This window comes from Glycine max, chromosome 10 (assembly GCF_000004515.6).
Source record: "Glycine max cultivar Williams 82 chromosome 10, Glycine_max_v4.0, whole genome shotgun sequence".
Classification (NCBI taxonomy): domain Eukaryota; kingdom Viridiplantae; phylum Streptophyta; class Magnoliopsida; order Fabales; family Fabaceae; genus Glycine; species Glycine max.
The window spans coordinates 38,679,737-38,694,592 of NC_038246.2; the positions used below are offsets into that span (position 1 = coordinate 38,679,737).

The 14,856-nt window shown below is 35.7% G+C and overlaps 2 protein-coding genes across 3 annotated transcripts; both read right to left on the reverse strand.

Annotated features, from left to right (window-relative positions):
* Positions 1–81: 81 nt before the first annotated feature.
* LOC100792466 (pre-mRNA-splicing factor 38A-like) lies at positions 82–4,064 on the reverse strand. Its single transcript, NM_001255546.2, has 5 exons — positions 3,399–4,064; positions 3,215–3,305; positions 2,871–3,000; positions 2,680–2,750; positions 82–950 (listed from the first exon to the last, which is right to left on the reverse strand). Exons 1-5 carry the CDS (start codon positions 3,808–3,810, stop codon positions 509–511), a joined length of 1,146 nt encoding a protein of 381 aa, NP_001242475.2. The 5' UTR covers positions 3,811–4,064; the 3' UTR covers positions 82–508.
* Positions 4,065–6,100: 2,036 nt separating this feature from the next.
* Positions 6,101–14,856, reverse strand: LOC100793517 (topless-related protein 3). 2 transcript variants are annotated; one of them, XM_041005738.1, is made up of 25 exons: positions 14,310–14,856; positions 13,157–13,336; positions 12,942–13,055; positions 12,602–12,760; positions 12,130–12,304; positions 11,890–12,019; positions 11,520–11,635; positions 11,260–11,392; positions 11,043–11,152; positions 10,816–10,885; positions 10,670–10,743; positions 10,503–10,598; positions 10,337–10,429; positions 9,898–10,025; positions 9,543–9,777; positions 9,285–9,452; positions 9,114–9,197; positions 8,525–8,677; positions 8,321–8,431; positions 8,020–8,199; positions 7,817–7,945; positions 7,624–7,719; positions 7,211–7,393; positions 6,949–7,124; positions 6,101–6,528 (listed from the first exon to the last, which is right to left on the reverse strand). In XM_041005738.1, the coding sequence occupies exons 1-25, from the start codon at positions 14,387–14,389 to the stop codon at positions 6,312–6,314; spliced, it is 3,390 nt and encodes a 1,129-aa protein (XP_040861672.1). In that variant the 5' UTR covers positions 14,390–14,856; the 3' UTR covers positions 6,101–6,311. The 2 variants fall into 2 exon arrangements, with proteins under 2 accessions (XP_040861672.1, XP_040861671.1); XM_041005737.1 differs by having other exon boundaries at positions 10,670–10,885.

Genomic DNA, 14,856 nt, shown 5'->3' on the forward strand with positions numbered 1-14,856 from the left:
TGAACGAGAAATTGTCACTAAGTTTTGCCTTAACGTCAAAGTGCTAGCAGTAGACTGAAGCCGTCTTAAATAGGGAATTTTAACTTGTAATTTCCCATTCCAATTGAAAGGACTCGTAAAATCCTGTGATGTTTATTAAATCACCCGAAATTAAAATGCTTTCAAGTAAACAATATATTTTATCCAAATTCCACTAACGAATGCTAGCGGTATTCTTCGAATATCCAAACCATAAATTTGATTAAGACAAGGCAGCTGAAACTTTCTGTAGTTAAACTTTCACACCAGAACCTCTCGATATGGTCTCATTAAAATCAAGACAATCAAAACACGGCTATGGACATACGAGTTTGAGCTGGTGCAGCAACACAAGTAAACGTACATGACAAACTTATCCTTCTGACTTGATAACAGCTAATCAGGGATGTACAGAAAAAGCAAGCAGCCACAAGGTAACACGGTATTTAGTGGTTTCAAACCCAGACCAAATTCATGCCACTCTGCCAGATCAGACCCTCAGTGGTTTCAAACCCAGGGCTGCTCGTAGCTTGTTCGCTTCTGCAATCTCTGGATCAGGGTGGTCAGTCCCATCATCCTTCTTTTCTTTCTTTTCTTTCTTCTTCTTCTTCTTTGGCTCACCATCCTCAAGTCCATCTCCATGTCTTCTAGGACTTACACTACTCCGAGCATGTCTCTTTCTGTAGTCCCCGCCATCATGTTCCCTGTGATCCCTACTTCTACTTCGACTCCTTGAGTGACTCCTTCGCCTTCCACGGTCACGATCCTTCTCTCTTCTCTCCCGCTCCCTACCCTCTCTCTCACGACCATAATCTTTTTCTTCCCTTAGACGGTATCGGTCCCTATCCCTATCTCTGTCTCTGTCTCTGTCTCGGCCACGTCCCCGCTCTCGATCGTAATCTCTATCATAGTCTCTGTCATAGTCACGGTCCCTATAAAAAACATCAAAAAGCAAATGAAAACTATGGTCACCTTAATGATATCTGATAACCAACATAACGTCACTTTAATGATCTGTTTAAAATATTAATGCACATGACAGCATCAAGAAAGACTATGAATAAACCAAAATGTCAATTAACCTGTGTTTTAACTACAAGCAACAGTTAAACCACCATTCAGATGAATGTGCACATTCACGCAGCTTTATCCTTGCATACGCAAAGAGACAGCTTCCAGATTCAAGCCCATGACCAATCAATCATGGGTTCTTAAAATGACATTGTAATTATCACCTCATACTGTAATGCTTCTCCAACAAGAAATTTCCAAGCAACTAAGTTTCAAATAGCTCCTCAGTCACATGTTGATGGGATGGGATCCCAAACTATCATGCTGAAGAGTGAAGACAAAGAAAGATTAACCTACAACATTTTCATAATGCTCAAGGATTGATGGAGTGCATTGATAGAGCTTCAGCTTACGTTCTTTCTAATCTTGTAATTTAATGTGCTTTTCTCTATTTCCTTATTTTTTGGTGAACTAAGCTTTTTCTTCCAATTTTCAGGAGGATTTCTTATCTTTCTGCTGTCTCTTCCTAATCTTGCCTAAAGAAATTTCAATTATTATACAATATTTTCACATAAAATAAAGGTATCTCTAATAGTAATTTCATAGGAAAAAGGTAATATGGGGACAGCATATCAAAGTTGGGGGAACCAGTAGCTGTAATAACCGTGTTGACAATCAAGAAAACAAACTTTCCAGTTAAAAAATGAACAAGATGATCCAATAAACATTTAAAAGAGTAAACTGAACTCTTCAAGACACTACTTGTGGAGCACCATCTACCCATGCAACATAACTGTTTGACCCATCATACTTCTCACTGCACACTGTCAGTGCAGAGAAACCTGGCAGGATCATTGAATCTTACTATAGGAAGCAGTTGTATCCACAGGTGGCTCTGAATGCCAGAGTGGAAATAGAAGTGTAATCTTGTGCAAATTCAAAAACACAGCTTCCAGCATAATTTATTCATATCCGTTGTAAATAAAGCTCAAAGTTTTCCTAGAATCTTTTTATTATAAAAAAATTACAATTGATCTGAGGCTTTAGATCCCTTTGTCAGTACAGTCTACTAGGGGTTATAGTCTTCCATCTCCACCATCAGAATACGTCATCATTTAAGATTTTACATCCTCCAAATTGACGTATCATGTTGATAGCGACAATTAGAACTATCATGACAACCTTATGAACTGTTATAGTATTTGCATGGCTTACTGATCTTGCTAGAACCATCTAGTGTTACAAAAAGTTCCTATAATAGTTCACATCCTATTTCACAGCAAGTTTGTTGTGAAGGATGCGAACGATTATTAAAGGAACCTTGTAACACCATATGATTCTAGCAAGAATAATAAGTCATGCAAATACTATAACAGTTCAAAAGGTTGCCAGTATGTAAAATCTTAAATGACGACGTATTTTAATGGTGGAGATTGAAGACTATAACCCCTAGTAGACTGTATTGACAAAGGAGAGACATATGAGACTAAGAAATGGGAAACAGTCAAGATACACTCATACACTACCAAAGTTGATAAAAAAACAAAATGCAAATTTGAGGTACCGGAAAAGTTTTTTTCAATGACAATATTTGCACCTACATCAATCCAAAGTTACAATTACAAATCACTTGCAAAGACAGAACAATACCTGTGTCTATGACTATCACGTCTTTTGTCCCTGTCTCTTTCCCTAGTAGGGCTTCTCCCACGATATTGGTCCTGCAAATCATTCAAGAATAAACCAAAACATCACAACCACTTATATTTAATTTTAACAGTAAAAAAAATAAGGTAAAAGAAGAGATATCTCATAATTAGGAAAGAAAGAAGGGGAAGCACCTTCTCATAGGCCCTATCTTCAATCTCATCAACAGGCTGGTCATTATCCTCTTTCTCTTCTTCCTCCTCAAAATCTTCTTCAAGTGCACTTCTTCTAGGTTCTAATGAACCCAGAGATTCAAGAGTCCACCTATAGCAAAACGTAAGTAGAATCAAACATCTTCATACCACCACAAAATCACCCTCGTAAACTCTATTTTAAAGTATAATTTCACAGTCCTCAAAATTATAACTATAAATAAAGGGAAAATAGCTCAAATTCAAATAAAGAGTACAGACACAACAGGAAGAATCCTTAAAACTACACATTCCAATAAAGAGAGGAAAAAATGAAGAAAATATACCTCTTCTTAACGCGTGGCATAGCAATATCACAGGAATAATCCTTTGTGAGAAGTTCATCAATGACCTCATCCACGTGCGTCAATGCAAACTCTGCAAATCAAGAGCAACAAATTAGCTTAACAAGCGAGAGCTGAGTAATTGATAAAACCAACAAACAATGAATGAACGAAAATGGAAACCAACGTCCATCAGCGAGCTTTCGTCTGAGTTTGCGATAGTCATTGTATAAAGGTTCGAGGTAGCGATAGACGTCAATGTCAGATCCAGTGATACGCAAGTAAAAAGCACCGAGAATCCTAACGTACTTGTAATCCTCGTTCTTGATGAACTCGATGATGATTTCTTTCTCGGGCTGAATCTGGAGCATCTTCATGACGAGGCACATGAACGGCGTGGGTTTGCGGTTGCCGCCGTAGGTGCCGCCGAGGTGGTCGAGCTCCATGGCCTTGTCCACCAACGTCTCCGCCGTTAACCCGAAACATTGCTCCTTCCAGTACGTGTTCTGGTAGATCTTCGATCGGAGAATCTTCTCCACCAGGTTCTGAGGGTTCGTCCCTCTTATGCTCTTCGCTGCTGGATCCGTGCGATTCGCCATCGATTACGCACAAATGCACCGTCGCTGGAGTTCGATTGCATAAACCCTAACCCTATTTAGGATCAGGACCAGGAATGGTTGATGATGATGGCATGCATTTTTTTCTTTTTTTTCAAATATATATTTGTTTTTTTTTAAGATGGTGCATTTGGCTTTTACAATTCATAAAATTATAAAACCAAAGTAGGAAATTTTTTTAAGGTATAAGCATTTGGTCCAGTGGTATGATTCTGGTTTAAAGTAGCAGAGGTCCCGAGTTTAATTCTCGGAATGCCCATATTTCTAGTCTTATTTAAGGGGAAAAAAAAAACTGCACTATTGAGAACAAAAATATGTCCAAAATTTATTTGGCTGAAATAAGTTTTATATATTATATAATTTTCTTTGTAAAAAAGAATTATGCACTTTTTAATTTTATCACCGATAAAAAGTAACAAAACCTTAACAATACGTTTGCATAGAGAATTTTAATTGAGAAAAGTAATTTATCGGAGAATTTGAATTTCTGTAATTTAGAATTTATTGTTTGGATGTTTTTTATGAAGAATTTAAAATTTTGGAATTTTAAAATAAAATTTTAAACAACTAAAAATCTAGAATTTCAATTTCCTACTAAAAGGTGAGAAATTGAAATTCTCTTCTTACAGTCTTTTTCAAGAAACACCGTCTGAACTCCTAAAATATCGATCGGGTGTGAACATAGAGGAACATGTATAACTAGCACACCAATCATATTTTCTCTTTTTTTTCATTCATTTTTTTCATCCTCATAATTTTAATTTTTTTATCCAAACACAAAATTTTGAAAATAAAAGAATTTCAATTGAAGTATTTGAAATTCTTAGAATTTAAAATTTCTCAGAATTTTAAATTTCTCTATCCAAACACACTCTAAATCTAAATATCTAATCCATTTGTTTATTTTTATTTATAATATATATTATAAGTTAATTAGTTTTACTATATTTTATTTTGACTGATCTTGGAGAGTATTATCATCATATGATGTCCAAGTTTAATTAGTTTTGTTAAGCAATTAAAACGTTCGCTTTAATAATCACTATATTGGCGGATTATCTTTGTAATATTGTTTATCTATGAATTGAGTTTGAACAAGTCATTACTATGTTTGTTTGTTTTTAATATTATGTGTTGATATTTTTAATGTTATATTTTTTAAATTTAAGAATGGATTTTGAATTTTTAGTATTTGTTTTGATTTTTTTATTGATTTATTAACTTTATACATAGGTAAACTGTTGGTCACGGGTGTAAGTTGTCGTGTTTTTGAGTCACTATTTTTATATAACTTTTTTTAAAAACTTCTTAAATTATAAAAGGATAATCTAATCCAATAATACAAAAGATAATATTGATTTGTCATCATTAAAAGAAGAAAGATTGCTGGCAAAATTAAGTTGATTTTCTTAAGGCATTTAAGGTTTTTCATCCCTTCCGAAGAATATATTGTGCGGTGATCAAACTTAGATTCTTCTCCACAAACTCAGTATGTGTTACCAACTAAATTACACCCATAGAATATTATCAATTGTTTTCAAATTAAAATAATAATAATGACAAGCCTTTTTGAATGTAAGAACCTTTTTTTATATATAAAATATAAACTTTAATCAAGATAAAAAAATCTAAACTATAAACTTTTTTTATCATGTCAACAACCAAAAAATCCAATACATCAAAGTAATAATAAACAACTCTTGTGATATAAGTTTGATTTAATGATAAAAAGAAGAAAAGCGAAATCCCATGTTCAGATCTCCGGTTAACAAAAACTAACATTTATTGATAACAAAATAACAACTCTAATTTAATCTTAAGGCCCATAATAATAACAATAACTATTAAAGCACTGTTTGATTTAAAGTAGATGGGATAGATTTTGACGGAGGAGGGGAGGAGAAATAAACAAATTTATTTTTATATACTTAATTAAAATAAAATTATTAATTTAAGAATAGTTTAGTTAGTGTAACAATCCTCCCTCCCCCTTCCAAATTCTCCCAGTTTCGAAAGGGATCTAAAATTGAGTAAAGAGGAATTTTAATCCCCCTTAATCCAAAAGGGCTTAGTAAGAAAAGGATAGCTAGAAAACCTAGCAATTGGTACTTCCAATTATATTTTCCTTTTATGAAGTGCAAAAACAAAGTTTGCTGATACCGATAGCACTTTTTTTTAATGCAACAATTTTTTTGGCCTTTCGCGGAGTCAAGTCAGCAACTTCCAAAAATGTCTGCAAAGTTTAGAGGGCAAGGAAAACTGACAGATACACTTGTAAGCAAGAAACAATAACATTACAAACAATAAAATTGAGTTAACAAGAATAAAAGGTATACACGATTGTACGTCTAAGCATTTACCATTTTATGTCCAAGCTGACCTGATATTGATGAGACATATTGGTGAATCGAAATCTAAACATCTAAGCTGATACAATTACAGATGAAAAGAACTACACTAGTATAATACAATTTGTTGATCGTTTATCTTTGAGCCTGATCAGCAGTGTGGTTGCTTGTTGTAGATGATGATCCTGTTCTACCATTCAATATTCCATTGTCCGTTGGTGGGCAGGTTCCCCACTTACCCTCTGACTCGTTCGGTTCTATCACTTTGACAGATCCATCCGTCAACCCAACCGCAAACTGGTTGGGTTCTAGAGGATGAGCAGCAACCACAAGAGGATACACACCTTGACTTCTGCAATACACAAGGATAAGTATCAAGCTCTACCCTTAAGTTTTTGCAAGTGCAAATGAAAAATTGCCACGCAAGCTTGTTTGAGGAAAGATTTCTTTTTACCCCCACAAAAAAAAGACATGGTATTGATATCCATAAATTGAAACAGCAATAACTATGTAATAAATTACTAAGCAATTGCACCATTTTACAAAAGCTAGTAAGCAACCTTGAACAAAATTTTCAATTTTTAATACATGAGAAAGATTAGCAATATAGTAAAATGTTGCATGTGGGACTCGCTAAATAAACTGTGGAGCAGGTTATTTGGTGGAACAGACATTAAATCTACCCGATAATAGAGTGTGTTGAGAAAAGTCCATTGCTCTCTTTAATATAATAAATACTAAGTTGAGTCCAATTTACTGATCTGAAACTCACCCACTTAAAGCTGCCGGTGACAAGCATATTGATGGAGCAATACGACATCTGAGCCTCAAGCTATCAGCATCAAAAACACCAATGTTGGCATCACAAAATGTAGCATATATTAACTGACTGTTGCAGGAATAAGCTGCATATGATATGGGGGCAGACAGAACATCTTGGGGAACCCACTGCAGCAAAGGAATTTATTAGCACATTTCATTTTTAATTTTGTCAGCAACCAGCAGCTTTATCAATATTGGAAGAAATTTCATACCTGCCGAATGCGTTCCATCTTAGAGGCATCATATATTGCCAATTGAGTCTCATGAACTACCAATAAGCGAAGTTGATCGGAATGGAACTGTACGCGTGTATCACCAACAGGTGACTTTCCTGCGGGTAGTTGTATTGGAATTGCTTTTCTTTTCTCCCATGTATCTATACTCCACACACAAAGCTGTACAATAATAGAATTTATTAAAACCCAAAAAAATTTTGAGCATGGAAAAATGTAGTAGAAGAACAAATACGAGTAAAACACAGGTATTTCAACTCGAGCGCCCAAAAAAGGGAAGACCCCCCCCCCCCCCCCCCCCCCAGTTATTGAGTGCAGCAAGCCAGCAAAACTTGCACAAGAGTGCATCCACTTTGAAAATTGCATCAAAGGAGAACAGTTAAAAGACTTACATGAGCATCAGCACCAGATGAAACCAGTATGTTAAGATTGGTTGAAAAAGCTAAACCAGTAATACGCTTCTGGTGGCCTTTCAATTTTGATTTCACCTGGAACATACGCCCAAAAGGGGAAAAAATGGTGTGAGACATTAGAAATAATAGTAAAATATCAAAACGAAAAAACAAGTTAGAGATAGCAATCCACCTCATCCACTCTGACATTATAGATGTGAATGGTTGAATCGTCCATCCCAATGGCAATAATGTTGTTATCCTGGGGATGGAAAGCTAGGAAGGTAGAAGCAGGAGGCGGTGGCATGAATGTTGTCATTACCTATAAAAAAAGTAAAGTCATCAATAAACTTAACAAATGAATGGAATATCAGAGTTGTATATCCGGACACACACCTTGAATGTCATCATGTTAAATAGAGAAACCTTTCCACCACAGGCAGACATAACATAAGAGTCATTTTTTGAGAGTGCAATGCAAGGGACTGCTTCTTCAAGGTTGACACCCGAGATATCATTAGTCATAAGAAGACCGTTGTTGGGTTGCCAATGCAGTGGAACAACATTGGCAGTAGCCTGTAATCATAAAAACTTCAGAAATATGTTCTGTATTGAAAGGAACAAAAAAATGAAAAGCATAGAGAAAACAAAGAACGGAAGGGAGAAATATGTAAAGTAATTATTTGCTTAAGATTACCTTCCCAGTAGGATTCAGTTCACTACGAGCCCATTTCCAAAGCTTCTGGATACCATTTGAACCAAGGGCCAAAATACCAACAGCAGAGTTTGTATATAAAAGTCTAATAACCTATGCATGGATCGAAGTATTAAATCAGTGCACAGAACATAGCTTGCAATATAGAGTAAAATAGCAATCTCATATAATACGCAGTCAACATACCTTGCTGGAAGAATCTGTGCTCTCAGGCATGGTAACTGACCGACATTGGACAGGATCCAGAATTTCAGATAGTTGCCATGGTTTAGCTCTATCTGTTACATCTTCCACAGTTCTTGGTTTCTCTACACTTCGGCCCATGGGATCAACTCCATTCTTGATTGAAAAAGCCAAAACCAATGCATGTGCAAATAAATATTAAGATGCAGTAAATAATTCATAAGACATCCGTAACTTAAAAAAGTTATAAATAACAATTGGCCAAAGTTATTCCACAAAGGAATACAGACATCAAATTATGAAGTAAAACAGATTCATGCATGACTTTTGGATCTAAAAGTAGGCCCACAAAATTTAATAGGACATGTTCTCCAAAAAGTGGAGAGCAGAAGTTTATCCAAAAGGTGGTCCTCAATTGTTTACAAGGGTATTGTATTATTGAATTAAGCATACTATAAGAAAGAATAAAAGGATCAAAATATAGTCCACATGCCAGAGTGTATGTAGAGAAGGGAAACACCTATCAACGCCATCGTTCTAACATCATAATAATGAATTAATGATTATTCAATTCACAGGATCAGGTTCATACAAGAATTGGAGAAGGCCTGACAGGGGAACTTCTTTCCACTTTACAGTTGACCGGACTAACATTAACAGTAGAAGAGCCAGATACCTACATAACACAAACAAAGTACAGTAACACATACATATTTTGATCTAAGCATTGGGATACAAGCAAAATTTTAAACTGTATCACTACCTTAATTGGAGTAGATTCAATGGGTGACCTCAATGCTTCAAATGCCGGAGTTTCAATTGTTCTTAAAGATCTAAGACCAGAAGCATTGGCAAGTATCTTGAAACCATTGTCCATGGTAGTAACAGCAAGAATATTTCCTTCCTTGTTGAATCTCAAGCGTGGAAGGCTCTGAACAAATTCATACAAATATATACAGGATATTTTATGAAGTGTAGTTATATTCCACAAGACTTAAAATAGTTAACCATAAATACCAACCTGTAATCCTCCATCGGCCTCAGTGCTTATCAGAAGATTAATGTTGTCCATGTCCCAAAACTTAACTTGGCCATCTTCACCTGCAGCCAAAAAGCGATTTTGGGTTGTGTCAAACTGCACAACTCCAGTAGATTTTTTTCTGAATCCATTGTATGTTCTCTTAATGGCTCCTTCACTTTCATTCCATTCAACAAGAAAAGACTCTCCATCTTTACTTGTCCCACAAGAAAATAACCTGGAGAAAATATTTTGGAAAATGTCATAAGAAACTTTAATATAATACATCTTAAACGTCCACCAAGCACCAAGCATGATACTGTAAAGGAATAATTACCCTCATCCATATCCAACTTACCTAGTTCCATCAGCACTGTAAAGCATTGTAGTGCACCAGTGACCAGGGGCATCATAGTCAACCCTAGAACCCATGTTATCGTATAGCCATGCCTTTATTTTCCCATCAATGGCAGTTGAAAATATGAACTGCAAAGTTACATAAACAACCTTTAGAGCTCATGTGTGTACACATTGCGAGATGCTAAATCAATACATATTCTCATTTGAAATGGCCATTTACGTATGTAATGGGAGGGGGCTGTAATTTTACAAGACTACAATAAATGAAAGCCACATTTTATAAGTTTAAATTTTTAATGCAAAAATAACTACACATAAAATAAAACTTAATAAACTACGAATTTATTAAATAATAGCAAATGGAATATGGCAGAAAACCTTCCAAAGAATAAACATTGAAAATTATAGATGCCTCAATAATGATATCTACTTTGTACCTGAATGTTCTCTTTGTGATGGGGACAAATGGAATACACAGGTGCTTCGTGCCCCTCAAAGGAGAATAGTTTTCGTCCATTTAAATCCCATACCTATCAAGAGTTTCTTCAGAAAAAATGATAATTTTTGCATAATTCAAAAATTGCAGAGTAGATTTTTCTGAACCTTTATCAACTTATCATCTCCACAAGTCACAATACACAGCTGTTTATTTGGATGAGCAAATGCCAAGTCATTCACACCCCCAACATGAGCATCAACCTGCTTAAACAAGGAGATGTAAACCAAACTGCAATCAAAACTTCAGCTATTTTTTATGAAAAGAATGTCACCTCTATACGCTGGGTTAGCTCATTTGATCCAGTGCAAGCATACAAGTGAATCAAATGTTTAGTAAAAGCAATACCTACAGCAAAGCAACCAGTTAGACATTCACCTGACAGCTTCAAAATGTGTTCAGAAACATGAAGTAACATACCCACAAAACTTCCATCAGGGCTCCATGTGACCCGACTGACCGAAATAGGTGCATCCTTGACTGCAGCAGCCTGAAAAATCCTCAACTTTAATTACAATGGTTCTGAATTCTCAAGCAGCAAGACTAATGGCCAAGCATAATAATATACTGGACATGATAGCTTAAGCTGCACTATTTTTCTTGGATCAGACTATATATAGAACAAGAAATATTGCACTGTATGAAACCTGAAATGGTAATGAGCATGCAGACACATCCCATATCTTGAATGGCTTTGAGACCAACTTTTCTCGTAAACTGAGTTCCCAGAGGGTAATTTCACCATTATTAGAACCAACTGCTCATTTGAAATATATATCATTAGAAGAAAAAAATTCAAGTTATGCTTTGTCGGTATTTTGGCAACCAAGATATTAGACATGAAAAAATCATGATAAACAATACCAAGAAGTAAGGTATGATGAGAAGGATGAAAATCCATGCTCGTCACAGAGGATCCTTGATGCAATGTCATAGTCACAGTTCTTGGTAGATCATCAAGAGACCAAGAGGCTTGTCGAGCCAAGGGATAAGAAACCTTAAATTATACAAATAAATAACACTGACATGAGTCACAAGCCATTACAAAGTCAAACAAGAGAAAAAGATTTGGCATCATAAAATATGTGAGACAGCTGAATTGAACAGAAATTCATCAAAGTTACCTCCTCTACAGAATGACCAGGACGAAGCCTTTTCATTAGCTGGTCATGATCAGCATTCTGATAATCAACCATGCCAGGATTTGCAGGAGGTGTTCTAGGACGTTTCAAGATAGGCACTGTTTAAAAAAAATGTAGGTTTTAAGGCAGGACATCCTCTTGTGAAACTATTGATCAAGTAATATTTTATTTAATATCAAGATATTTTCCTGTTCACTTAGGCTAGTAAACACAATTGCAACTGTCAAGACACTAATGACAATAAGCCTTTTTAAAAGAGTGTAAAAATCTAGAGTGCGCCAGGCATGTAAATTTCATTGAAAAAATAGGCAGCTATGTTTATTAAAAATAATAGGGTAACTACAATTTTAACCTTGATTCTGTGGGACAGGTATAGTTGATGCTGTGACTACAGCTGCTTGGACAGATGATGAAGCTGAGGCATTGGCCATCCAACCAGCCAAAGCATTAGCATTGGCAGTTGCAGCAGCAGGTGGGAAGGGCTATACAAAACAAAAAATCAAATTATTAACTAATCAACATAGTTACAATTTATATTATCAATCAATTAAAAATCAAGGTAACCAGTTGTTCGAAATGCAAGGTATCATACACCATGAGCTCCAAGTGGAGTATAAGTAGCAGGCTTTGCAACTGCAGCAATTGGAAGATTGATGGGTGTGGGCGCCAGAGGACCATTAGGAGGTGCACATGTGTGATCTGTGAATAAAGTCTTAATATCTGGATTTGGCCTTGGGTTTTTGCAGAGCTGATGCTGCCAGTTTAGACTGCATTGATAATGGGCATAGATAAATTCACTGATTAAAAAATAGGCAAGGCATAGCAAGCTAAAAATTCGAATTTACAAGAATCATTTAAAAAAGGAATAGAAAACCTTCCAAATTCTTATCATTTATCACTGACAAAATATGGAATATACTACATGTCCAGAAATCAACAGCCACATGATTTACTTTTCATTTGTCCCATAGCGGCATATGGGTCAAAAAGCAGAGCTCAGCCATGTGAATGAAAGAGCATAGCAAAATAGATAGATGGAGTCAGTTGAAATTAATCATGCATACCTTTGATTGATCAAAGTTCGCAGTCTTGATGACTTAAGGGTAGGGAAGATAAGCTTATCACGGAAAAGAGGATTTGCCTCTATGAGTTTTTTCAGTTCTATCAGCATAATGCTTCGAGCAGTTTTGGTGTCACCATACTTGGACAGCTGCTCATTCTCCCTGTTATGTGAAACAAAATAACACTCAATTGTCAAGTTACCACTTTAATTAATCTGAGTAGTGAATCAAAATTCATGAAGAATTGAGATATGAATTAGACATACAATCTCATCCACCTAACAGTCAAGAGAAGACACTGAAAAGCAATGCATTCCGTTAAATTACATATTCAAGATATTACCTGAAATTAGTAAGAGTTAATAACTGGGTTATTTCTTTGTACAGCTCCTCATTGAAGGTGGAAAACATCTTTAAATCACCCACTAATATCTCCACAGCCTTTGCCTTGTCTTGCCTTAAATTTTGAAAAACACCAGAGACAAAACAATGTGAAATTTCATACAAGTGCAAACATGTTTCGAAAAAAAATTAAAAAAGATACAAAGTTCCGCATACTGATCAAGTGCTTCCAGATATTTCTGTTTCCTGATTTCAAAAAATATTTTCATTGAGTATCTATTATCATCAACTTTGGTAAATCCTGATAAGTACTTCTCAACCTCTTCCCACTCGCCAGCCTGCACTTTTTCCTCAAAGTACTTCATGTTGAAAAAGAACCCAGATTCTTTCTCAAGCCTGCACACATTAAGAAGCATTTAAAAGAGTGACATGAACAGTCGAGTGGATGCCATATAATAATGAAAATTCTTTATAAAAAAAACCCTAAATAACCAGAACCTTAACCATAGGGAGAGAAAGAGTCTTAAATTTAATCTTTATCATCTCAATCCCACTCTCCAAGTAAGAGCATTATATAACTAACCCCCTTTGGATGAAAATAACAGGCTTATTACCGTTACAAGGTTTACAAGTTCAGCTTTTGTATATATAAGTAGTTAATTGCTTTCCCCAATTCATAAAGCCAAGTGGAGTAACAACAACAAAAGAAAGTGCGGAATGTAATATTACACTTGCCTAGGAGAAACTATTACATGGTCTAGACCAATCACCGTGTGACACGTACCTTTTAGTTTATGAAAAACAAAAAGTTAATAAATCTCCTTATCACGTGGAGATTTGTTGAGACCATGGACATATAGTGGCCTCAAACCATACAATAATTTCTCCATGCAAATCTTTTCAAAATTTTAAGAATTTAAAATAATAATAATAATCTTTTAAATTTCTTATTCAAAACATCAAAGTTGTTACTCTGGCTCTGGTACTGCCCTTGCCCAATTGACAGAGTAATTGAACCCTGATGCAGACCTCAACAGTCAATTAGATAACATAATACACCGCGAAGCAACACGGCAATTTCGCTACTCACATTCAAATTGTAAATTACAAGAAAAACAACATGGTTAAGACATGAAATTGAAACATTCCTTCCTCCCCTTATTACTCTTTTTTCCACCTCATTTCCATACATTTTTTGAATAATCAGAACACAGTAAAAACAAAAAACGTTACAACGCATGATTACCTCATTTCAAATTCATCCCAAGTCCCAACCACACCAGAATCAGATACATCTACAACTTGCAGAGAAAAGGGGAAAAACTAAAACAAACAAAAAAGAGAGAAAAAAGGGAGAAAGAGCCCTCACTTGTGTACAGATTCTTTGAATTTCTCTTCCTCCAGAAACTGGAGTATGAGAAACACCAATTCTCTGCTCAGAGAAGTCATATCGGACACTCAAATCCAAAACCGCACCGTTAATTTCGATCTCCGAACCCTGATCTTCGAACACAACCAATTACAACCTTAAAAGAAAACAAAAACACTACGGAACTCGAATTCCACCGACCACGGACAAACCCTCCCTCTTCAACCCCACCAACTCCAAATCCGAACTCACGCAACCTCAAAATCCTCAAAAAATTTAGAACCTCATGGGATTGTTAATAAAAGGCTCGGAGTTCGAGGAATTCTAGGGTTTGAAAGGCTGCGGATAAGAGGAGAAGAAGAGAGAGAAGAGGAACTCGGTCTCGCTATCTTCGATGCGCTGTACAAGGTGGCTCTTTTTCTACTGACCCATCAGACATAAGTACACACACTTATTCAATAAGCAAACTCGCTTATCACTTGAACTTATCATTTCGTGCCAATAAGAGCACTGAAAGGAGTGTTGCGGAATCGAAACAAGTAATTCA

Excerpts from the sequence above, each read along its gene's own strand:
- LOC100792466 (NM_001255546.2), bottom strand. The coding sequence starts at position 3,810 with ATGGCGAATCGCACGGATCCAGCAGCGAAGAGCATAAGAGGGACGAAC. Across the intron at positions 3,306-3,398 it reads ACGAAAGCTCGCTGATGGAC|AGTTTGCATTGACGCACGTG; the intron begins GTTGGTTTCCAT and ends CTTGATTTGCAG. Across the intron at positions 2,751-2,870 it reads AAGATAGGGCCTATGAGAAG|GACCAATATCGTGGGAGAAG; the intron begins GTGCTTCCCCTT and ends AATGATTTGCAG.
- LOC100793517 (XM_041005737.1), bottom strand. The coding sequence starts at position 14,389 with ATGACTTCTCTGAGCAGAGAATTGGTGTTTCTCATACTCCAGTTTCTG. Across the intron at positions 7,946-8,019 it reads TTAACATGATGACATTCAAG|GTAATGACAACATTCATGCC; the intron begins GTGTGTGTCCGG and ends CTTTTTTTATAG. Across the intron at positions 7,720-7,816 it reads ATAATGTCAGAGTGGATGAG|GTGAAATCAAAATTGAAAGG; the intron begins GTGGATTGCTAT and ends CGTATGTTCCAG.